Here is a 25919-nt window from a genome sequence, read left to right as displayed (position 1 = left end):
TTATATTAGTAAAAAGTATATACTCTGTTTATTTGCTTGAAACCGTATATTTGATAATACAATATTTTTGTTTAATTTAAACTCGTACATTCGTGAATGCATATCAGTATTCACATTAATAACTTGTCAAAATTTTACCCAGCTCAAGAGCATACATACTTATGTAGTTAAAAATTTGACATTCACCACGTAAAATGTCAAAATTCCACTTTCATATACCAGAACTTTAATTTTTCTACCATTTGGCTTGGCACATAGTCTTATTATACCAAAATTAAATTATTTATTTATTGTAGTCTGGTAGCATAGGTTGTAGACGTAGAAAAAGTCTTTTGCTCTAGCCAATATGTTGTAAAATTATTTTAAAAATAAAATATAAATACTTTAAAAGATTTCTATTTTAACATACAAGCTTGTTAATAACGTAAATATGTCGATGGCATAAACAAGTTCCAAAAGAAAAAGTATGATTTGTTAAGTAACTGAATATGTTTGATTGATCTGTTGACGTAGTTTTGGGTGAACGTTTGTAGCTGCCTTCAATAGCTACGCCGAATTGGATTATTTACAATATTTTGGATTTTGTATCAATCCAATAAATACAAAAACATAAATAATATGTATTCCGAATGGGTTTCACTTTCTTCACAAATCTCGGCCGACAGCTGTGCAGCGCAGTCTTGCAGTGTACTCAATAAATTCCCTGCCTCCGCAGGCCGTGAAGTAACAGTGTCTGTTGTACGTCAGTTAGCAAGTAACTTGGGAATTACACAAAATGCTGAACCGAGTCATTTAGTACGCGATGAAGAGGTATAGTAATATTTTTGTAATCTATGGGTTGTTTTATGCATCTTATTCAACTTTTTTTTTTTTACTACAGGTTAACTGGTGCATGGATGTCATCTGTTTTGGTTTGTCACTACCATTGCAAGAACATGAAACAATAAAAGATTGTGTAAATGTCTACTGCGAATGGCTGACAGCTTTGCATCCACAGCCACGAATAAGTGTGCCGAAACCCATAAGCGAAGATGCAAACATGTACTGCAGGAAAATCGTCAGCCACTTCCATAACTTGTTTGTGCCACGCCAGGGGGAAAGTATGTTTAATTCTTGTGCAAAATTAATTAAATGCTCATTAATACTAATATAGTTACAGTTAGTTATAATATAGTTACCTTATCAGTAATAACGTATTGCATGGTTATACAATACAAATAAGCATTTTAGTAATTTTTAATTTTAAATACTTACTCAAAACATAATTGTGCACATTATAAAACTGCTTTACCTTCCCTTTCAAGTCTTGCCATTTATATATCAAAATACGCTTGGTAGGTGCTCGGTCCATTTGCTAAATATTTTGTTTGCAACACTATTCAACTGCAGATATTTTAATTCAAGGTGCTGATACCATTAATCGTCAAGCAGTGCTGTGCCACCGAGTCTTGCGTACACTTCAGCAAATGGCACAAATCTCACAAACAATGGATCGGAAAACATGGGAAGCGTTACTCCTCTTCTTGCTGGCCATCAATGAAGTTCTGCTAGCGCCACCCACAGTCAAAGATGATGTTGGCGATCAGCTATGTGAAAGGGTATTGTCTGTGCTCTTCGAAGTTTGGCTCTTAGCATGCGTGCGTTGTTTTCCTTCACCTTCACTGTGGAAAACACTGCAAGAGTCATGTGCCATGTGGCGTCATCGTATAGCTTTGATTGATCAATGGAATCGTGTTAATCTCGCTTTAACTGCACGTTTGTTGGAATTTACATATGGTCCAGCCTTTCCAGAATTAAAAATATGTATATATAGTTTAAAAATAAACTATATTGAGTACTGTTATTAAAATTTTATTATTTCTAGCTGAAGAAGATGCACAGCTAATACCTGCGGATATGACAAATGACTGTGTGGCGCAGACCTGGTATCGTTTGTTGCGCACAATTGGCAATCCGACAGCATTATGCTCGCCACATGTTATCAGCAAATCGTCGCATTTTATGCAGTGGGCCCTCACGCATGACAAAGGTGCTGAAACTTACCAGCATCCATGTTTGCAGGCACTGCCACAAATATTTCTGAAAGCAATCAAAGGCATTTCCAATCAAGTTGACGCATTTCTGGGTAAGCAATTAACTGTAATGATCATGCGGCGAGCGATTTACAAAAGTGAGGCTAGCTGAATGTGTTTCAAATTAGAATTTAGTAATTAGCTTAAAATGTTCGCCACATATTTGGCATTTTGTTGAATATGCTATTTAAATCGGTAGCTAAAACATCTGTCATTCAGCGCTGCCAGTTTTCATAGAGCACTCAAATATTGGTAATATTTTTTTTCACTTCCGTGAAACTGGCTGTAAAAATTGAATAACATCCGACTCTTATATAAAAAGTTAAGTATTTTAAAATTAGAAATACATTTTATGTTCTTAAGTAAATATTGTAGTTTTTAAGTCACTAATTCTTTTAGTCTACATTATGTTATAGAAACTTTCATAAATGTTCTATATCGTATCAATTCCTACCGATAGATGTTAAGCGTCGCTTTAGATATCCTTCTAAATCTCTATTCTTTTTATAACCTCTGTCAATGTATTTCCAAAAAACAAAAAAAAAAATGCTATTAACCGCGTATGATGCGCAAATACCATAGGCATTTATCGACCACCGCCGCATCAAGCGGAAGACGCAATCACAAATTTACTTGATATACGCCTCTCACTCAACGAGGCGACTGCCACCTCGGTCACAGCGGGTATTCATAGTTTTTTCCATCACGGCAGTAATAGCACACTAAACTCGGCCGGTGGTGCACCTACCGTTGCTACAAACAATGCACAACAACAGCACCACCATCACCATCACTATCATCCGCACTTGCATTTGCATGGTGCTGGGCAATTTCTGCGCGACAATTTCATCAGCGGTTCGGCCAGCTCAGCACTGAACGCCATTATGGGTCATCATGGCAGTGCGTCAACACCGGCAAGCGCTGGTATTCATGTAACTGGAAGCGGCAGCGCATCGGGCAACACCAGCGGTAGTGGCAGTCAATCCGCTGGTGTTGTCGGTTCGATATCATTCGGTACACCGTTGAATGCCGTTACCACTACCACATCGGCATCATCGTCGGCTGTGGATGGTGCACAGCAAAGCGCACAGCTGCCATATTCACCCACACCACCATTGCAACGACGTTTGGCGAAGAGCTTTAGCGTAGCACCAGCACTGGGCAACAACAACGTTAATGTAACGCAACAAAAGGGTGCGCTAGTCTTGAGTCTTGCTATTAGACTGCGTGTTTTTATCAGTTTTTAAGCGCACAATTCACTTGCTTGCTATACTCACTACATTGGTTATTGATTTAGTGTCTAATCTTGGCTTACTTTATAATTTCCACATGTCCAATAATAATTTAACTTTTCTCAGCAAAGTGTTTAATTCTAACAATTTACCTATTTGCTAAAGACCCATAATATCCTGCACAAATAAAACAGTTTCCATACAATAACTTGATTTTCTTCGGTCAGTTTGTATGACAGCTATATGTTATAGTAGTGCGATTTGAACAATATTTTCGAAAATTGTACCGTTGCTTTGTACAATACTGTATGCCGAATATAGTGAAGATATCTTATCAAATAAAAAAGTTTTCCATACAAGTATTTGATTGCGATGCTTCAGTTTATATGGCAGCTATATGCTATATTAGTCTGATTTGAAAAATTTATTCGGATATTGTAGCATTGTCTTGAACATTAATTCATGCCAAATTTCTGGAAGATATCTTATCAAATAAAAAAGTTTTCCATACAAGTACTTGATTGCGATGATTCAGTTTATATGGCAGCTATATGCTATATTGGCCTGATTTGAAAAATTTATTCGGATATTGTAGCATTGTCTTGAACATTAATTCATGCCAAATTTCTGGAAGATATCTTATGAAATACAACAGTTTTCCGTACAAGGACTTGATTTTTATCGTTCATTTTGTATGTCAGCTATATGCTATAGTGGTCCATTATCGGCGGTTTCGACAAATATCGGCGGTTTCGACAAATGAGAAAAGAATCGGTGCAAAGTTTCAGCTCGATATCTCAAAAACTGTTGAACTAGTTCGTTCAAGGTATAAAAAAAACTTGAACGTAATTGCTTTTGGCGCTTCGTTTCGTCACTTTTGCTTTAAATAATCGTTCTTCTTGAAATATTAAATAGAGCTTTAAGAGTTAAAAGTTATATTTGATAAAGCTTTGCTGTGCTAAGTTGAAGACTTATTGAATTTCTTGAATAATAAATTGCATGATTCGTATGTTCAACCAGTTAGCTAAAGTTAAATGTAATTCTTCATTATTAATAATAAATAAGTTGTTAGAACATCTATTAATTATGTATTCAAAAATTTATTATTTACACATATCACAAAGTTTATACTTCTGTCCAGACTTACCGCATATTTAGTAGTATTTAACACTCCACTTTTTTTAATTTTATTTGTAGTAGTTTTGTAGGTACATACGATTTGCTTTTTGTTATATGTTTAATTTTTTTTTTAAATATATATATATATATGTATTTATATATTAGCATACTTTTTGTACTTATTCGAATTAGTTTCTTTAAATTTTTTTGTTGTTGTATTAGTTTTTAATAAGTACTATTTTAACGTGTGAGGTCACCAAGCTGTGCTTCACAGTGTGCTGTAAATAACCGCTCCAGCAGCCGTTGCACCACTAGCCAGTTGTAAATAAATAAATATTTTTGAATTTTTAATATTTTGAAATTTTGAAATTTTGTCTTCTCTAGGCTTAGTTTCATGTTCATGATATCGTTAGGTTTACGCCCACCATAATTCTTTTTATCTCCAATAGCACTTTATCATATTTGTTGTAATTGCTTATAATTTACAAACTACAAAAGCAATTTAAATTTATGTGTGCGTGTGTCTTTGTTTGTATGTATGTATGTAAACATTTTGTTGTTGCAATTGATGTGCCTAACACTTTCCAATAATTTTCTGTATGATATATATATTTTTGTTTGGTGTCACCGCACACTTTAGGCTTGAGCAAAGCCGCGCTTATCGGCATAACCGGTGCACGTTTATCCACAACGCAAGCACCCCTCACACCCACGTCTGGTCCGCCATCCTCTAATAGCTTAACATGTAAGTTTAACAGCAATTTTTTCCACTACAATTTATCGTACAAAAACATTTACCACTACAATTTTCATACGCCTTATTCAAGTTTACAAAAATAAAAATTTTAATAAAACCAAACCATATTCATTCAATGAACCGCCCATAAAATTATTAATATGCTTTCTATTTGTTTAGCGCTACCATCGCTTGGCTTCGAAAATCGCCCCCCTTTGGCTGTTGCGCGGCCCAAATGCAACAGCATTTTACACTTGTTTGGCGAATGGCTTTTTGAGGCAGCGCATATTGGCGGCGATGCATGGTTTTTGAACACAAAGAGTAAGCTATATTCTGCTATGTTGTAAACCACTATATAAACTGATCGCATATTTTAGAACAAGCTAGCGAGGCTAGCAAGCGGCCGTCGTCTATGATCATGGAGAATCGTAAGGGCAGCATTTCGCTGTCGCAACCGAATTCGTTGAACGATCCGAACAGCTTGCCACCCTCGCTGACAATCGATAAGTACGAGTCGGGGCGTGCCGAGGCTATAGGCACGCTGTGTAAGATATTTTGTGCTAAAAAGACCGGTGAGGAAATTCTACCCGTTTATCTGGCGCGTTTCTATATGGCATTGCAGCAATGCTTGAAAATTACCGAAACTAAGGAGTGTGACGAAACATTAGCGAGTATTTTGTTGAACTCATCTGATCTATTTCGACTGGATTTGAATGGCGTGCAAGTGCTACTACCCGGTTTTATAAGCGCACTGGAGATTGTTTTGCCGGATAAGGATTTGAAAATTAAAACACAGGCAATGCATTTCAATAAAACCGAGCTGAGACGTGCATCGATCAATATATTGCTCTCAATTCTTACCTTGCCGTTGCACTATCAAACGCTACCAATACGTGATTTAACGAATGAGTCCACTGAACGGTGAGTGTTTAGTTAATTGTACTTTGAACAGCGTATATTAAGTTTGCCACGAAGTTTGTAACACGCAGAAGAAAACGTCGGAGATACTATAAAATGTATATAATATATAAATGTTCCGCATATTGAGCTGTGGCGATTTAGCCATGCCCGTCTGTCTGTATATACACGAACTAGTCACTCAGTTTTTGAGTTATCGATCTCAAATTTCGCACACATCATTTTCTCTTCAAGAAACTGCTCATTTGTCGGAATATCTGATATCGGTCTAGCATAGCATATAGCTGCCATACAAACTTAACGATCAAAATCATATTCTTGTATGGAAAACTTTTTTATTTGACAAAATATCTTCACGAAATTTGGCATGAGTTAATGTTCAAGACAATGCTACAATCTCCCCAGAAATTGTTCTGAACAGACCACTATAGCATATAGCTGTCATACAAACTGACCAATCAAAATTAAGTTTTTGTATGGAAACTTTTTTATTTGACAAAATATCCTCACGTAATTTGGCATGAAATTATGTTCAAGACAATGCTACAATTTTCGAATAAATTTTTCAAATCAGACCACTATAGCATATAGCTGCCATATAAACGGAACGATGACAATCAAATCCTTGTATGGAAAACTTTTTTATTTGATAAGATATCTTCACGAAATTTGGCGTAAACTATTGCCTAAGACAATGTTATAATCTCCGCAGAAATTGTTCAGATCGGGCCACTATAGCATATAGCTGCCATACAAACTGACCGATCAAAATTAAGTTTTTGTATGGAATCAATTTTATTTCTGAAAGTTATTATATATAACTGAAGTTAATGTTTTTTCTGTTTCGAGTATATTTTCGCTACATACTTATTTATTTCTTTTTTACAGCGTTATTTCTTTTATACAACTAAAGCCACGCTTAATCAACATACTTATGAACGCCTTGCAAGTGGAAACTGATGCTCAGAACACGCATATGCTGCTTGGCGGCCTGCTGCTGACTGTGCAGGATGCGGTTACCTTTGAGGAGACGGAATTGGTTGGCACTGAACATTTGCATGCCGCTTCACCCACGCCGGGCGATACGAATCTACTGAGTTCGGGTATGGCGAAATTTGTAGTAAAACAAATATTTAGTACACAGCCAGCTGTTGATATACATTTTTTATTATTTTATACTATGATTTTTATTCTATCATTTATGTAAAATACGCATCACATTCTCTGGCTTGTACGACACATTATTCAGTCAGTCGAATACGACGCACTGCCAGCGCTTAAATGTTTTCATATGCCATTTTCGAAATTTAAAGTTACATATACTTGTATTTATATTTTTTGTTTTTGTTCACTTTGTTTTCTTTTCTTTTTTTTTTATGTGCATTTGTGTGTGTGATTTATGTGAAAAACCATGAACAACGTTCCATATACCATGTAAATACGTGCCACACTATCATATCAATCGATCATAAACGCCAATGCACACTTGTAAAACGCAATGCCACCACTGCAACACATACCGACACTCGACAACCGACGCATGCGTGTGCACAGCTTGCTCAGAACGTTCCGCATCGATAGCCAGCGCGGGCAATTCAAGTTTGGGTGGTCACAGCAATGCCACCATTGGTGCAACTGGCGTTGTTGGTGGCGCTAGCGCCACATTTACAGCCGGTACGGGCGGTGCTGCTGTTGGAGGTGGTTACGCTGGACGTGATAACGTATCACAACATGATTTCCCCAGTCTTACCGTATCTGATGATTTCCCCATGGAGTTGCTACAAGAATTTGAGAGTGCTTCAGTTTATGGTAATTTTTCTTTGCATTCGCCTCTTGATTTCCTTACCAAATATCTTCAAATATCTATTGCTCCAAATCTGTTTTGTTACATTGTTTATTTACTGTTTTGCCTTATTTCAAATTGTTTATTATTGCTTTACCATGCTTACCTAGTACCAATGTGTTTGTACTGTGTCAATTTGTTTACGTAGATAAGCATAAATGTTGCATATATCTCATGAATCACTTATTTTTTTATACAGATAATGCGCACGCCTTATTCGTACGCGCCACCTATTTGGTCTGTCATCGTTTGATTTCGTCGTGGAAAACCGATTTGAATGTTTCATTGGCCGCCTTGGAATTGCTCTCCGGCTTGGCACGTCTGCACATACGCGACTCAGGTAAGAATTCACAAAACCCACTATTATGGTAATGGTATGAATTGGTTGTGGATTACATTATTTAGCTGCGTCAACTGCTCCTGTACATTTCATTCTTGGTTTATTCATTTACTGCCGTATTGTCTAGATTCATTGTTAAGTGTTTTTGCATCCCAAATCGGTACTGAGTGTTGTATTTGTATTCGAAATTTCAGTTTACAGTTCCACAAATAATTTTGTGGAAACCGGTCGTAGTCAACTATCTTTGACCAGTTAAAATTTTGGGTACATTTCGGTTATGTAGAACCAACTTTGACGGTAGAAGTGCTAATTTTAAATTAATTAATGAAACAATTAATTATAGTTTGTTTGTGGTCCATAAAAGTAAATCATTAACAAGAAAAATGGTTAACTTCGTTTGCACCGAAGCTATAATACGCTTCACAGGAGTATTTTTTATAGCATCAAAGCGTATAAAAAGATCAGTTTGAATGGCAGCTATAAGCTATAGTGTCCCGATATGAACAATTTTCCTAGATATTATAGCGCTGCTTTGGACCATAATCTATGCCAAATATCGGGAAGATATCTTGTCAAATCAAAAAGTTTTCCATACAAAGACTTGAGTTTGATTGCTCGGTTCGTATGACAGCTATATGCTATACTTATTCGATCTGAACAATTTCTTCGGAGATTGTAGCGATGGCTTAGCTAATACTCTGTGGTAAATTTCGTGAAGATACCTTGTTAAATAAAATAGTTTTCCATACAAAGACTTGATTTTGAACGCTCAGTTTGTATGTCAGCTATAAGCTATAGTTGGTCGATTTCGGCGGTACCGACAAATGCGCAGCTTCTTGGTAAGAAAAGAACGTGTGCACAATTTCAGATCGATATCTCAAAAACTGAGTTTGCGGGTATACCGACTGACTGACGAACATGGCTAAAACGGCTCAGCACATCATGCTGATAATTTATATATATATTTTATAGCGTCTATGACGCTCTTTTCTGGGTGTTACAAACTTCGTGGCAAACTTATTATACGTTATGCAGGGTATACAAATATTACTTATTTAAATTATTTAAAAAGTTTGCAATTTCATCTTCTAAAAATCTTGATCTAATCAAATATTTTTGCACGTGGTTGCTTGCAGGCTTTTGAATTAACTATTGTAATATATGAAAAAAATTTACCCCACATTTCGGTATGCCATCAGTTTTAAGCACTTATGTTATGCTGAATGAGATGCCATTATGCCATTTCTATGTTTCATTTAAATTTATACTTACATATGTATATCACTAACATTATTAGCTACAACGTGTGTATGTATGTACGTGTGCATTGCTGTAATTTACTGTTATTTATATATGCATTATATAACAGCGATATTTTGCAATAACTAAAAACAACACACTAAATTGTTCCTAACTCATATTCTCATTACTAAAAAGTTTTATATAATAAATCCATAATTTTCTTCTCTTGTTTACTCTCTTTTTTTATTGCTAAAACTATACACACAAAACAAACTTGAAACCCCTCCCCCCCCACAATTAACTATCACACACGCCCCTTTTCACTTGTCTATTGAAAATATAAAATTCCTAATTCTCCAAACCCCCCTCCCCTCATATACAAATGCCACTTCTGTGTCCTTATGTGTTGCATATCCTTTGTCCACCGTCCTCGAAAACCATGACTCTGTACATAACATTACTTGTAAATTGTATATATACCGCCGCCGCGCAGCCAGGAAATTTACAACCGGTAATTAATTGAATTTCTATATTTACTAACAACATTTTCGTTCTTTCTCTCTGTTTCTTTCTCTCATTTACATACAAATCTCACATACTACTTATTCATTTATTGTGTTTTCTTTTGCGCTATGTTGCATTCAACACTTTTACTTCACACACACACACACACACACACACGTATATATATATATGTACATACCCAAATGCATTTATAACTGCTACTTGTATATTTTATTTGCAAAAAAAAAAAAAATAATTATTTTTTGTTAACGGGCGCAACGGGTTAATTGAACAAAACATTTTTCATGTTTTTCTTTGTACATTTTCTTCATCAAATCAAACAATATACAATAAAAAAACTCGCACATTTACAAAAACCAAAAAAAAAAACAAAAAAAAAAAATCAACTCAATAAATTGTAAAACAATATTGAAACGATTGTAAAATAAATGAAAATTGTAACTTAAAAAACCAAAACGTTTCCAAAATCAAAAATCAAACATCAAACAATTCAACTCAATCAAAACCAAATCAATTCAAACTCACGTAGAATCCTTAGTTAAAATTGAAGAACCAAGTCAAAATTTAACTATAATATCCACAGACGCGTTAGAATGTAAGCGAGCGGTGAAATGGATCTGCGATTATATTTGTTATCAGTGCTCGCGTCCGCCACCAGCGCATAGCAAAGATTTGCACAGCACCATTGTGGCGGCCTTTCAATGCACCTCGGCTTGGCTGATGCAGCATCCGTACTTGTTGCAGGACAAGGATTGCCTGCAAACGGTTTTAGAGGTAGTCGAACTGGGCATATCGGGCACCAAGAGTGTGAGCAAAAGTGGTGACATACCGAAATTTAAGGATGAGAAGGAACTTAAGCCCGCCTCGATGCGTGTGCGTGATGCTGCCGAAAGTTTGCTTACTATAATACTCGAACAAGTTGGTTATTTTCCCGGTGAATGTGGTCCAGAGTCGATATCATCGTTGCTAGATGAAGTGGCCTTGATGAAGCACTGTAACTCAATGCCTGACAATGCCGCTGGTAGCGTTGGTGGCACGTCGATAACAACCGAGCAGGCCATAGCGAAGTTTAAGTATTTCGTCACAGAGAATTCGACGATATTGGCGCTTTTGGAGGAGCCGCTTGGCAACGCTGAAGATCCGCAGCCTACAGTGACACGTGAGTTGACAGTGATTAGCTTTAGACAGCCATAGTGCATTTCATTCTTAACTTTACTGTGACTTGAGTAGCTGCTCGACTACTAGCTTAGCATAAATATGTAAATACACGCTCAAGCAAACTCTTGTTAACATCAAGCACTTGATTATTGTAATATTTTATTGCACAATTATACTTTTAAAAATAAAAAAAAATTAATTTCTTCGGCTTTTCAAGTGCTCATACGCGGTCCCTTTGGACGCCATGCTTGGACTATGCAATTGCGTCACTTGCCACGCAGCAAATCGGGCACAAAATATCATGCTGTCAATCCTGGCCGACCCATACCGATGAATGACACTCCACAGCGTATCGAATTCGATCAGAAATTCTTTCCGGATGGTGTCGAAAAGGTAACACCCTGTGTTGCAGACTACTCCATACCGACGCTGGAACAAATTCGCGAACAGTATGGCGCCGACAGCATACGCCAATTGGAGACAATGATTGAGAACCAAAGTATTGACGAGAAACTGGCCTGGGCCGCTACCGATAACAGCGCGGATAGTCTGTCGCATGCGCAGGAGAGTGTGCCGCCTGCGGTGTGTCACGAATTTCAGGCAGCGCGTCTCTTTCTATCACATTTTGGCTTTTTAAATTTCGAGGAGCGCAATCCGAATAATCCGTCGGAGTCATTGGGCGCGCCTGCACAACGACCGCTCATCGTGCTCGATACAAAGCGCAGTCAATTTGCGCAGGAACTGGGCACACTGGATAAACTAAGCGCGCGCACCTATGACACAGTTCATGTGTTCTACGTTAAATCGGGACAGACAACGGCACAAGAGATTATCGGCAATATGAGTGATGAGCATGTGCGCAGCCTAGATGCGCATTTCGGCAATATGCTGTTAACATTGGGCAAGTCAAGATAACGTTAGATTTCAAACAAAATTTTTGATACATCAATTTCCCTTTCATTAGGCTGGCCGGTAGACTTGGAGGAACACTCCGGTTGGACTGGTTTGGTTAGCACATCGTGGTCGCTTAAAAACTCCAACCAACGCGAAGCCGAAAAGCAAGCGCATAATCGTGCCAACTCATATGCAGCCAACAACGCTGATCTGCGCTTCAATGGCGAATCTAAGGTGCTCTATTGGGCTGATGTTAGTTCGGAAATTGCATTCGTCGTACCAACCGAATGGAATATGCATTGCGAAACAGATGGCAGTTGCCTTTCGCTTTGTTCGTCACACTCCTCTGGCGATAGCTTGCAATCGGCCGCATCTGCAGGCAACGTTTGGACGCGCGCCAGCGATGCAAACGCCGAAAATGCTAAAACACAAAAATCACGCAATCTCTCTTTGGAATTGGACACTAAAGGCGCTGGCGCAAAGGAACCAGTGCCGCCGACGCGTCGCAAAACAAATGCTATGAAGCCGTCATTGCAGGCGCAACCGCCAGCGAAAATATTTCTAGTTTGGTTGGAGTCTTTTGAAGATCACTTGAACTTTCCAATCGGTAATGCGCATACTTATAATTTAATGTAATACCTTTCAAAGCCTTAACCTATATATATATATATTTCTATGCCAGATGACTTGCTGGGCTACACACGCACTGGCGAGGAAACTCAAACGCTGCAAGTGCCGCGCGCCAGCGACTGTCATGTCATATACCTACACGCCTTGCAATCCGGCTTGTTGCGTGTGAAATTACAGGGGCCTACAGGACGTATGAGTTTCGCCACACCGCTGGTCGATGGCATGGTGCTCAGCCGACGCGTGGTAGGCAATTTGGTGCGTCAGACCGCGCACAATATGGCCAAGCGTCGGCGCTTGGATAATGACAAGTGAGTATGCGTTAATGTTGCAAATATACATACACTAACGGTGCATGCTTAACTAACTATAACTATATGTATATATATATAAATATGTAACTAACGTTACATTCTTACTTTATTTCTATACGCCAAAAGCCACCAACCACCACATGTGCGCAGAAGACTTAAAGTGCAGGACATAGTGCAGAAATACAAAATGGATTTGAGTGAACCGGAATTGCTGGCACATCTTTTTAAAAGCGCCATCTAGGCGTGTCAATATAGTATTAACCAAACATTCAATATTCGCCGACGAATTTTTTTTAATTTTAATTTAAGCTTTACCTTTACTGACTACCCACTACTTCAACAATTGCAAGGTGAAGGGCTATTTATTTTATGTGCACATACTATCACTAAGTATTTAACAACAACAAAATGTATTTTGAACGAAAATATGTAAGCTGTTTAATTGAACTTCGTTACGTTAAATATTACAAGCAACTAATGTAAACGCAATAAAATTAACAAATGTTTGCTCCACATGCAACACAAAACAAAAACAAAAAAACAAATATTAAAACCAACAATCAACTCGCCTAAGGTTAGCAAGTATTGCTGTAAGCAAAGCGCTTTAATTAAACGACAGTATACGATTTCCTGCACTACCGCGCTCATGCCGTCCATTTATCACTTTGATAAATACGCGCTCCTGGCCACATAAATTCAATAACATGTACCTGCAAGCGAACGAGCAAACAGCGCTTCAGCCGGTAAGTATACGAGTATGCACCCGATAGCACTCTAATTCGGACATATGTATGTGCGAGTACTAGCTTATAGTTGTACACGAGCGCTTTTGCAGATGCGCACATATTATTCTGAAGGCTTAAATTGTACGCATTTGTTGACTTTCACACGAAATTCAAATTCGCATCAGTAAATGCATTAAAACGAATAAAAAAAACAACAAATGAAATGCTAAGAAAAAAAACTGCTTAAGGTCTATGCCCAAACAAATGTACTCTCTGTTTATTTCAGTGGTGAACAACAGCGCACAAAATCACGCACATACACATGTAACTCGGTCGTGTCGCGCATTCAGCTAAGCCACCTTGATGTGCTGTAATCTAATGCAAATCTGGCGAACGATTGCTACACTTCTACAAACAAACGTACGTACGTACGTACGATACGGCGCGAGGATTGCTGCAAATACACGCGCCGCTGTGATAATTCCGCTCACACCTCGTTTGCGAGCGCGCGCGCGCGCGCACTCACAGCATCGCGCGGAGCAGTTGCACTCACACCTCAAAGCGCACATCTGCTGTTGTTGTCGTGCGCGTTGTTGCACGTTATGTATGTTGTTAAATCAAACTGAGTAGTATTTAATAAATTAATTCCTGTTGTTGTCGTTTGCTGAGACAACTGAGACATCTATCACGCGGTGCGGCCGCCAACACCGCCACCATCGCTATTTGGCCCAACACACGTCATGCCACAAACGAACAAGTCAAATCGAGTCGCAGTCGAAATGAGCATACGTGCCGCAATCGGAGCCGTTTTACGAATTGTGTGTGCAGTGGAGCGAAATTCGCGCATAACACCTACAAATAGTAAGCCAAACAATTTATAAAATAGTGTCAAGCGTCTGACGGCTGGTTTGGCGAGACAGCAAAAAGGGCGGCACAAAGGAGGCACATATATGCGAGCTGTCGCACAGGTAGGTATCCAAGCTGCAGCACATAACATAATAATCCGCGTGGATTTCATGCAACACTTCCTTTCCCGTGTTTATTGGTCTCTGCGCTTAGCTTTGACAGTTTTTAGCGTCGTGTTTTCTGATTGGTTTATACTTTGTTGTCTCGCTGTCACTGCTGGCTCCCAGCTCGCTATGTCAAGGTTGTAGTGTTCAATTGAAGTTTTATTTTGCATTCCTTTTTTGGTTGGTGTGCTACGAAGCTACGTACGTTAATGTGGCTGTTAATTTGTCGAAACCGTGGCTATCGGCCCATTATAGGACATAGCTGCCATAAAACTGAACGATCGGACACAGTAGTTGTATAGAAAACTTTTTTATTTGATAAAATATCTTCACGAAATTTGGCTTGAACTATTGCTTAAGGCATCGGTAGAATTTCTGAAGAAATTGTTAAAATCGGATCACCAACAGTAGCATCAAGTTGCTTTCATATTAAACTTGTTTCGGTGCCTGACCACAGCGGAATTGTCGGAAATTGTAAAGCTGATGAGCTTGCAAGAAAAGGCAGCCATAACCGATTTCCATCCGGATGGGAACGAACAGGAGTTCCCCTGTCTTCCTGCATTCGGGCGCTGGATCTATAGACTGCGCGCGAGCTCAGCATGACTTGTTTAGCAAACAGCATTTGTGGAGTTGTGAAAACCTTCTGGCTCAGTGTGGAACATAAAAGGTTCATTGAACTGCTTGCTCTTAGCAAAGCTCATATCGCCGCGTCCTAATAGGACACTGCCCCATTTACACTCACGCAGTGATGCCAAAGATTTTGGAGAACGCTACTTGCCAAGGTTGCAAGACGATGTGGAAAAATTTAGATACATACTCCTCCACTGTCCAGCTCTCGCCAGACTAATGTTCTCTAGCTGTTTTGTCGATACGGTCTTTTTGATCCATAGCCAGGAGTTCTAAGCATCACAACATAAAAGCGTCTCTATTGATTGAGAATTATAACTATGTGCTATACTCCTTGCATGCTTACAGAGAACATATTTCCGATCTACCCAAAAACCGACTTATCGGATGGTTTTAGTTCGTCGTGGAAGAAATTTGTCTACTAAGTACTCCGTACAATTTCACGTAAGATGTCTGGGCTGACATTGTTTTGGTGCCGTTACTAAGATGATTGATTTGCCGTAGTCATATTATATAGTAGTCCGATTTAAACAATTGGTTGCAGATTGTACCATTGCCTTGGACAATAATCCGTGCCAGATTTCGTGAAAATATATGGTCAAATAAAAGAGTATTCCATACAATGACTTGAGTTCGATTGGTCACTTTGTATGGCAGCTATATGTCATAGTGATACGATCTGAATAATATCGTATTCAGTTGTAGAATTATCCTGGACTATAATCCAGATCGATAAAAAATCTCAGATCAATATCTCCAAAACTGAGGGACTTGTTCGCGTATATGCAGACAGAAAGACGTATAGACAGATGTACATGGCTAAATGAACTCAGCTCGTCACGCTGATCATTTATATATGTATGTATATACTTCTTAGGGTCCCCGACTTTTACTTCTGGGTGTTACAAACTTCGTGATAAACTTAATACACACTGTTTGTAAGTAGCCTGATTCTTTGCGGTGTACTTAAGCTAATTGATTTTTTATATTGACAATTACTTTAAAGTACACACATACATATGCACATACAAAGTATTTTCTGCTTCATTATCGCCAAATCAAATTTCGGCGCCCACATGCAAAAACCGTAGGTGTTTTTGACCGTTTGTAGACTTTACTATTGCGACTGACAATAAGTACTGAATGCCATGGCGCATAAAAGACATATGTAAATTGTACTTACATACATATGTATGTAGGTATATAAGATACTTAATGTACGCGTACATAGGTATGTTTGTATGCATCAAGTGTCTCATATGACCAATTGGCGTTGAGATATGTGATGTGTATATGGGCAATTACATCGATTTTGGCATTTGCAAATATTTTTATGTGTCTATCAGTCTGAATGGGCGGACATTTGTACTGGAATTTCGCCATTTATTTACGGTTTTTAAATTTTATTAGAACTCAAATACCGATCCAATGAGAGTGTTGCTAAAAATATATGCGAATATAAGGCAATAAAAATGTACAATGCAGCGTGTACTCAACAGTTATTTTTAGGCATCGTTTAGACGGTAGCTGTCACTGTTGTATTGTTGATAAAATTGTTTATACCAACTTGTGTTTATTTATTATTTGTAATGGTAATTTGTGACTACTAAGAGTAACTTTTTCAAGATGTATTAGGTTAGGTTACACTGGCTGGGTGTCACGCCATAGATAGACCTACAAGTCCTTCGTAATGCCAGATGCAGTTGCAGTTTAATACGAGCTGGAGTTTATGTCGTGCAGAAGGTCAACGCTTTTTTCGAAGTTTCATAGTAACTTCATATCTAATTCTGATATTCCATCTGATTCTTTGAACTGCGAAGCTTCTAGATATCTATATCAGATATCAGAAGACCTGATGATTTATTTGAAAATGAATGAAACTAAAATACGTCCAAACTCTAGAGTCGGTTCTAGGAGCCTACGCGTTACCACTGCGGCAAAGCACTATTTTTTCGCTAAATGGGTCGATTTTTGCAATTCGGTGTTGAGTTGGTAATATTATTCGGCATAGTAGAGGCCTTTGATCGTTTTGGCTTTCGTCAGGTACTCGATGTAGATCATACACATTGTGAATTATAGAACACTTTGTATAATACTTTCCGGTCGTTAAGAAAGTCTTCACCTGCTTCAAAACAGTTTCGCCGAGTGAAAGCCATATCAGTGGATCCATGTTTCGTCGACAGTCACCGGTCATCGATGCAGAAACTCTTTCGCATTGGGCTTGAACAACGTCAAATACTGCCGTGAAGTGATTGCCTTTGCAGTCTGAACCTCTTGCGAGATCGATTGAGCAGTTACCAATGGGCTGGTTTTAACCCTGGGAGCTTCAACTATGTGCAGATCTGCCCAAAGAGATACACCGCTAGGAGGCGTGCTAGCTCCACTTTTGTGTACAACCTAACAATGAATAAAATGTTAGATCTAGAAAAGTAGGGAGTACATGTTGTGGCCCACGTTAATGATGTGGCAATTTCGGTTACCAAATATCCTCGCTAAACTTATGTAAATAATATTAAACGACATAAATCGATGAGCTGTATCGTGCGGATCAAACTTAATTGTTAGTAAGACAGAGCTAGTATTGTTCACTAGAAATGTGAAAGCGCATCTAACATCCTATTTTCCAATAAATTTGCCAGAGCTAGCCAGAGCTGACATCACTCTACAATTAGACTCCGAAAAAGAGGGAATTTATATAACTATTAAAATTCAAAAGGAATCTTAAGAATTCTGATTGGAGTGCTAACAGGTTACTGTCTAATTGACAGTCATGTCAGCAGACTGGGAACATCTGGCCTCTTAAAGGCCTAGGTGCGTTGTCAGATCGCCACTCTACTAACCTACCTACAAAAACAAGAGGTTTTTGAAGAGAGCAGGGGTTCAAAAATGGATCAGTACACCCTGACATGGATAGTTGTTTAAAAAGAAAAGATCAAGATAATGTCTTATAAAAATCCTTAAAGGTATTTTTTTTACCGCTAAATTGATTTTGCGTTTTTCATGTTTTCCAATCTTTCTGAGTAAAGGACATTTTCTGGTCCTTTTTAATGTCCATATTCTGTTAGTCTTTAACAGTTGCAACATAATCCGGAAATATTGCAGTTCTTTAGCCGCTTCGTTCTCGCATAAGTACTGCTCGTCGCACGCACGTTTCTTCAACTTTGCTGCAATCGTTGCCTGTCGGAGGTTGTTGCCGGAAAATTGAACTTGTTATTCTTATAGTCGCATATAAATTAACAATGCCAGCTTGTACCTTGTCTCTCGCACGTGATGCAGTTTCGCTGTCAATTGCTGTTAAGCGCATACTCTTTTCTTCCGCTTTTACCAAACGTTGGTCAATGCTTGCCAGCACAGCGTAGTAACGTTGTCGCTGCGAGCTGTTTGTTCAAGTTTTATGGCATTGTTGTTGTTGTAATGAGGTCAAATGTGTCGCAAACGTGCTATGCCGACTGCGCCGGTTGGGAGTCGAGCGCGTTTTTGGGCAAACGTGTAGAATGCCAAGTTCATGGTTCTAAGTTGGCTAAAAAAAAAAATGGCTTGCCGGTGCCGACGTGAATTGCATGTTTGATAGATTCACAGAAGAAATAATAAAAATATTATTGTAGTACATGCGGTATTTAATGCAAAAGGTCAACCCATTGTTTCCTGGTCATAAAATTGAGTGAAACTTGAACATAACCTCAAATGTCGCTCGACAGCAACAGCAATAACGAAATAGTTGTTTTTAAAAATTATACACACACACACACACACACACACACATATATATATATACATACATACATATTTATATTATACATGAATTGAGTAGTCATAAAGCAGCAACGAAAAGCGGAGCAAACGCTATGCCGACTGCGTCTTTCATCTCCAACGCTCAGACATGCCCAGCATCCTTAGCATCTCGAGCATCCCGGCAGTCACATAATCATAAATATGTATGTCCTGGCATATTTGCTTGCGCAACCGCAATACCAACGCTTGCTGGAAAAAAGCTTAGAATCGGAAAAATGCAAAATTGCAAATAAAACAAAAATGCAAAAGGCAGAAACGAAAAAATGTGTAAGCAAAAAGACAGGGATACATGGGAAACAAAATAAACACAACAAATGCAAAAGGCACGATCATAATCTATTTTATCATTTATAATTGAAATTTTTACGTAAAAATATATTCATAAACATCTTTCAGCTGCTGATGTTGCGACACAAACGGCGACGACCGGCAGACGGTGAGCGTGGCAAGCGCGGCAAGCGTTCACAAGGTAGTCAGAGGCGCAACCAGCGCTGCCGCAAAGCGCTTGGCAATGTTATGGTGTGCACACACCGAAGGAGATGCATTATGTTGCAACTGCGACTTTAAACTCCACCTTCGCCTACTTGCGCCCAAGCGCGCCCAACTGCCGCTGCCTGAGCCGCGCCACAATTGCAATAGTTCATACAACAACAACGATAACAACAGCGTCAGTGACAACGCCAGCATGCAAACAGCGTGGAATGTGGGCTCGAGAGTTGGCGCAGCGTCGGCGTGCAACGGGCAACAGTTAAAGTCAGCTAGCCCGCCAACCAGTCAGCCACTTAAGCCTAGTCAGCAGCAATAACAGCAACGACAAGAAATTGCAGCAACTTACAGCAATAACAACCAAAAGAACAGGCTATAAAAATTTTGTCTTGAATGTAGCGAGCGCAGCAGCGACGCGCAGTTTCGCTTTTAAGTGCAGCCATTGTTGTTGTGCTCGTGCGCTTCGAGAGTGCGTTAATGTTTGCTGTTGTTGCTGTTTTTCTGCGTTTGTTGTTTTTATTTTATTTTATTGTATTTTATTATTTTGCGCGCATATTGCTATGCGACTCTTTGCCTCGTCATTTGCAATTTTTTGCTTAACATAAATTCTTATTTTTCTAATTCTTATTGCTTCATATTCATTCTCTTTATTTGTATTTGTATTTATTTTATTTCCATTTGTCTTTATCATCGTCGTCTTAAATTTTTTATTACTGCGCAAACTAAAGCGTAATAAAATCCGAAGACTTCGTCCTATGAAAACTAGTGCCGTTGTATGTCGTTGTTGTTGTTGTTATTGTTATTGCTGTAGCTATTGCAAGCAATGGGTTGTTACACTATTTCTGCGCCGTAGTGGCCGATCAATCCTCATCTAACAGCTTTGTTGTCATTGCTGCAGTTTCTGCCGATGTTTTTGCTTTTGTTGTTGTGGTTGCAGTGGGGTGGATGGTTGCGTTTATGACTGCGTTTTTGGCACGGCGCGCTTAGGGTGGCCATCCTTCATAGCAAACATTAAAATCTAAAGAGTTTTCCTCTCAGCAGACTAAGTTGTTACCCTTAAGTTAATAACCTAGAGTGTGTTCCTTTCCTTGCATGACAAAGCTTCCTAAAGAAACTTATATGCCTCTCGAAGCCAGTTCGGAATTAATAGCCCCATCTTTTATTCGTTGACCATACCATATAACACAGGTAGTATGAATAGAAGAGAAAGATCTGCGCTAGCAAAACAGCCAATTATATAAGGTTTAAAGAGTAAACTTCATCTGGAATTGAGAAAATAGGTGCCGAAATGTGATTTAAATCTCTTAAGCTTTACAATTTTGAAGAACAGCCCTTGGATTGTCAGAAAAACGATTAAATGCGATTTTTCGACGTGAAAAAGATCGCTTCATTTGGATCAGTCGAAAGCACATTATTAAAGTATGTTTTTATAACAGAAACCGTTAGGTCACAGTTAGACTGTTATGCACAGTCCTTTATGAAGCCGAACGAAAAAACTTCTGTATTTGGATCTCAGCTATCCGCAAATAAGCCCTGATCCTAACACAAATCTTCTTAGGTATTTTATTTATATTTCCGCTATTTTACCTGGATGTCTATAAGTATGAGATTCGAGTTGTTTTTGCCTTGATCAGTCAAAGGCGGGATTTTCAAGGTGGAAGTGTTGAGATAATTCTTCTTCCTTACAGTTGATGCAGCTGGCATCCGGTAAGATAATTTATCTTACTGCATGAATCCAGATCGGGCACTATTCAGTTATAACTGCTACAACCATTGAAAGCTGGCGCTGACTGAGAGCGAGGAGTTCCCCGACTGTACAGCCGCTAGTAGTTGACCAACGCTTGCTGAGCTGGTCTGAAGCCCAACAGTCCAGTAGGGAACCACAAGAAGGCAACGGAGGTCCTAACCGTTCCCATTCCGCAGTTTTTAAACTAAAGTCCTGCTAGCTCATCAGCCTTACAGTTTACTGCAATACCGCTGTGGCCAGGCACTCAAACCATAAAATAACTCAATGCTAGAAATAAGGAGTCTAGCCACACTTTCACTAGTCTTGAGCGCACAGTCAGCGAATTCAAGGCTAATATCGCTGCTCTCTAGCAGGCTGCACCCCGGAGCAGTAGATCGACTGCTACCTTTATGGCAGCCGCCTTTGCTTGGAAGACGCTGCAGTGGTCCGGAAGTCTAAAACTGGAGCTGATTCAAAGTTCCCGACAGTGTACGCCTCCACCAACCCACAACCGATACCTATCTTGCACTTTCCTCGATGTTGGGTTGCCACAAGAGCTTCATGTCTTGGATGAGCCCTCCGGTATTTTGTACTTCCTAGGGAATGAAACCATTTCGGTTTTGCCTTTATTTAGGTTTTATCCTTGAGTTAGCTCATACGTCGTCCGCGTAGGCAATCAGCTCGATTAAACCCCAAACCTATCCAAATCCCTAATGACGGCTTCCGGCAAAATGTAACTAAGCTCACATTAAAACCGATCAGTGGCTTGCAACATTTTTTCCAGTAGATTATTAAATTTAATTGTACGGCAATGGCAACCCTCTGGCTGCGTCTAACTGTTGCTCCAAGTGAATATGTCTTACCACAAGTTCTCTATCTGCTATTGTTGTTGTTGGTGTTGCCTTTAAGGCACATAGCCATGGCTGCGGAAGGAGCTGTTACAACAGCAGCAACAAGCAGACCTTTGTATGAAAACAATAACAACGGCAAATAGTTAGCATTCCTATTCTGCCATTTTATTTTATTTTTATTCTTAATTTTATCAATATTACGTGCACTTGGCCGGCGCATTTGCAACGGCACCAACGAAGCCCAAGCAGCCCCGGCCAGCTAGTGAACAGGCTGCTAGGCATGCCAGCTGAGCGCGGGGCCTAAGAAGTGAGGTAATGCATGAACGTATGTGGACGTTTGCATTCTTGGGCCATGGAAATGGCGGTGGCGGGGGAATGACGGTCAGCTTGCGCGCGCAGACATTGCGTGTTTTCGTAATATTCCTCAAAAGATAAAAATGCAAGCAAGCAGGCACGCAGACAGGCGACCGAACGACAGTCAAGTGACAGCCACCAAGTCGACACATAAGCGAACGTACGGACCGACGCACAAGTGGCTGGCTGACAGTCAGGCGAACGTGCGATTGTCCATTGACTAAGCAGCAGCCAGTACTTGTATTCATAGCCGTGGAATAGTCGTGGGGTAGGCCAAGCAGAGCTTTTGCGCGCGGCTAAGCAATAGCTAGACAGTCGGTGTGTTGGGCCGGCGTTCATTTCGCCAATTGCACAGCCGTTGGACAAACGCGGAGGCATTTTCGCAACGTTAGCACTCATAAGGAATAAAATTGCGGCGAAAAAAGCAAAAGTTTGCGCTGTTTTTGTTTTGTTCGCTTTTCTGCTTTGTATCAATTCTGCATTTGTTGTTGTTTTGAAAGTTTGAACGCTTCCTTTTTCAGTTCATTTGTGGTGTAGCGACAGTTTTTACTGTAGCAGCAGCAATGGCAATTGCACACACACACACAGAAATACATACATAAGCATATGCATAACTCCGTGCGACTGCGCTACACAGTGCAGTTGCTTGGGGTGTTGTTGCTGTAGCAGCAAAAATTTTTAAATTCCAAAAATATTTGCAAGCAAAAAGTTATGCGAGGCGTTTTTTTTCTACATAAGCATTTTAGTTACTATCTTTGTTTGATGTTTCGCAGTAAGAATTGTTACTGCTGGAAATTAAAAATCATAAAATTTATATAAATATGAATCGAAAGTGCGCGGTTAAAGGGCTCAAAGGCCATTCCGTATTTGTTTCTGCACGAAAAAAGCAGCTAAATTTTGCAAGTTGAATTTATCGATCTAAAAGTTTAGTCTGCCTCGTCTAATAATAAGCGCGCTCCTTTTGAAGCAATTGAGCTTAGCATACTTTTAGGCTACTCACACCTGTTATAACCACCTGGGATTTCAAAAATTCGTAATTCATATCTAATATAATTTTATTTTTACTTAATTCTTTTTTTTATTGCATTTCAACAAAATTTTACCCCCTCCAACACACCACCGCCACTGCTTGTACAGTTCGTAATAGCAAAACGAAATGCAAAAAGCGCATTCGTGAGCATTTTTTACGCTTTCATTGCTTGATCAGTTGGCCACTAACAACAATGCGAGCAACAATTGGTAGCCACAAAAGAAGTATTGCCCGCGGATGGGCAGCTTTGATTAGTAATCGAATTGGCGATGGTAAAGAACGCAATGAAAGGTTATTAATAGTGAACGCAAAATTGCAATGAACTGCAACTGCACTCGAATTTCGCTGCATCTCCCCACCGCCAACTAAACCTTACACAAGCTGCATAACTATAGCATATATAAACGTGTTGTTCGGCATTTGTATGACGCATTGGCCAATGCATCCGATTTACAGCGCGTTGTCGGGTCGCCAAAGTCATTCCAGAACTTTTTGCGCACACCAAAAATACTTGAATTATACAAATTAAAATAAGTAAATATCTCCTTTTCATATATATATACATATGTTAATATCACAAGCAGCTACACTAGCTTTTGCAACTGTCATTTGCCAGTCATTATTGTCCCTCACTGTCGCTCTACCTAAAATACCGTTGCTGTGACCTGACTCATGGTATAGTGTTAATCATTGATATATGAAAATTAATTCGTTTTAAATGTTTACCCACACGTTTAACTCTTCTCCGCCCCACACTACTCCTCCGGGCAACACCTACTCGCGAGCGTTCACTTTGACGCGCTGCTCCTTTGCGCCCTTCTATGTTTTCCGTGTCGCCGCCGTCTTTCAATTAGGAATCGAAGACCATCGCCTTGGCCACACTTTAGTCGCGCATGTTTGTGTGTGTGTGCATCTGCCGATGTCCATATGTGTTGCTGTATGTGTTTATGTATACGTTTGTATGCATATGTGTATGAAAATGGTTGCAAACAGCTTATGCTGCCACCAATCAAAGGAATTTCAAAAAGCGTCGTCAGCGTCAATAACAACAACAATAACTGCCTAGCATTGCAATAACAATACAAATGAGTGGAAAAAAATCAACAACAACAACAGTGTCTGCATTTTACAAACAATGGCTCTGTGTGTTGGCCAACGTCATTATCACCGTCATCAGCAATTCGCTATATAGCGAAGAGTCTGTTGCATGCATAGAGTTGGTAGTAGTAGTAGTAAGCAGAGTTGCCAACAAACTGTATTAACTTAAAAGCAAGCACTTTAATGCCCGGCGCCGCTTAGTTTAGGTTAGATTATACTGGCTGCCTCTCACGCCTGGTCAGTTTTGTTGTTTTAGGCCGTAGGGAGGGTTTAAAATGTCTTTTCATCTCACGGGTAGGTGTTCTCTTGAGGCCGTCCCTTAGAGGTGGTGGATGCTTATTTTAAGGCGGCATCTATTCACCTCGTCAGCGTTTTAAGCCTAACCCTCCTCTCCTGTCGCTCTTGGTCAGGGCTGTTTATGGGATATTCAGAGATAAACTAAGCACTTAGGCCATCAACAGTTGTAGACCTTGAGCTCAGCAACTCGTCCTAAGTAATACCGGATGCAGGTTCAGTTTAATTTGAGCTGAAGTATTCGTCAAACTGGACGTCAACGCTTTTTGCAAACTTTAAGAGCGTCTTGATATCTAATTTTCATACTTTATCTAGTCTTTTGAACTGCGAAGCTTCTAGATATCTAAGAAGGGTTCTGAAATAAGGCTGGACAGAAGCATATGAGGTGTTCCAGCGTTTCTCTCATGACTACTTCCCTTGACTTTCTTCATGCATCGTTGTTACATATGTCCATCCGGCTCGCATGTGTCGCCAGTAGGTTGCGAGCTGTAATTAAACCAACAACCGTACTGCAGTCCTTTCGAGGCCGTAGTCACGCAAAGCATGCGTTTTTTTTACCTCTTGGATCTTGGCGAACGTGCGTGTCCTTAAGGCCTTCCATCTCACCCTGACCCTTCTGTCAACCCATTGTGTATCGTTTTTGGTGACTTACGTATTTCCTGTACTGCTTCGGTAGCCTGACGGATGGCAATCTCATCAGTGGTTTCGTTTTCCGTAATTCCTTTGTGGCCTGGAGCTCAGTTTGTATGCAGCTGCTATCTGGCAGCCACTACATTTACTGCCTCCCTGCTTTTAAGGACATTCTCTGACGTAATGCGATGTGAGATTATTGCCTTAATTTTCGCCTGGCTATCGACGTATATATTGACCATCTGGAAGGGTCGTCTAAAATCCAGCTCCAGCTAG

The 25919-nt window shown here is 39.5% G+C and overlaps 1 protein-coding gene across 16 annotated transcripts; it reads left to right on the top strand.

Annotated features, from left to right (window-relative positions):
• Nucleotides 1-286: 286 nt before the first annotated feature.
• On the top strand, nt 287-13573 carry LOC106623588 (ral GTPase-activating protein subunit beta). Of its 16 annotated transcripts, XM_036368477.2 has the most exons (18): nt 287-810; nt 881-1100; nt 1305-1334; nt 1405-1803; nt 1865-2125; nt 2655-3266; nt 5064-5168; nt 5340-5480; nt 5537-6080; nt 6966-7180; nt 7632-7886; nt 8120-8260; nt 9996-10013; nt 10611-11186; nt 11403-12086; nt 12150-12686; nt 12762-13017; nt 13147-13573. In XM_036368477.2, exons 1-18 carry the CDS (start codon nt 619-621, stop codon nt 13259-13261), a joined length of 5301 nt encoding a protein of 1766 aa, XP_036224370.2. In that variant the 5' UTR covers nt 287-618; the 3' UTR covers nt 13262-13573. The 16 variants fall into 16 exon arrangements, with proteins under 16 accessions (XP_036224370.2, XP_036224385.2, XP_036224371.2 ...); XM_036368492.2 differs by lacking the exon at nt 1305-1334; XM_036368478.2 differs by lacking the exon at nt 9996-10013.
• The last annotated feature ends 12346 nt before the right edge of the window (nt 13574-25919 follow it).

The sequence above is a fragment of the Bactrocera oleae genome, chromosome 3, assembly GCF_042242935.1.
Source record: "Bactrocera oleae isolate idBacOlea1 chromosome 3, idBacOlea1, whole genome shotgun sequence".
Classification (NCBI taxonomy): domain Eukaryota; kingdom Metazoa; phylum Arthropoda; class Insecta; order Diptera; family Tephritidae; genus Bactrocera; species Bactrocera oleae.
The sequence above is the reverse complement of the archived record's forward strand: the minus strand, read 5'-3'. Positions and strand labels throughout refer to the sequence as shown.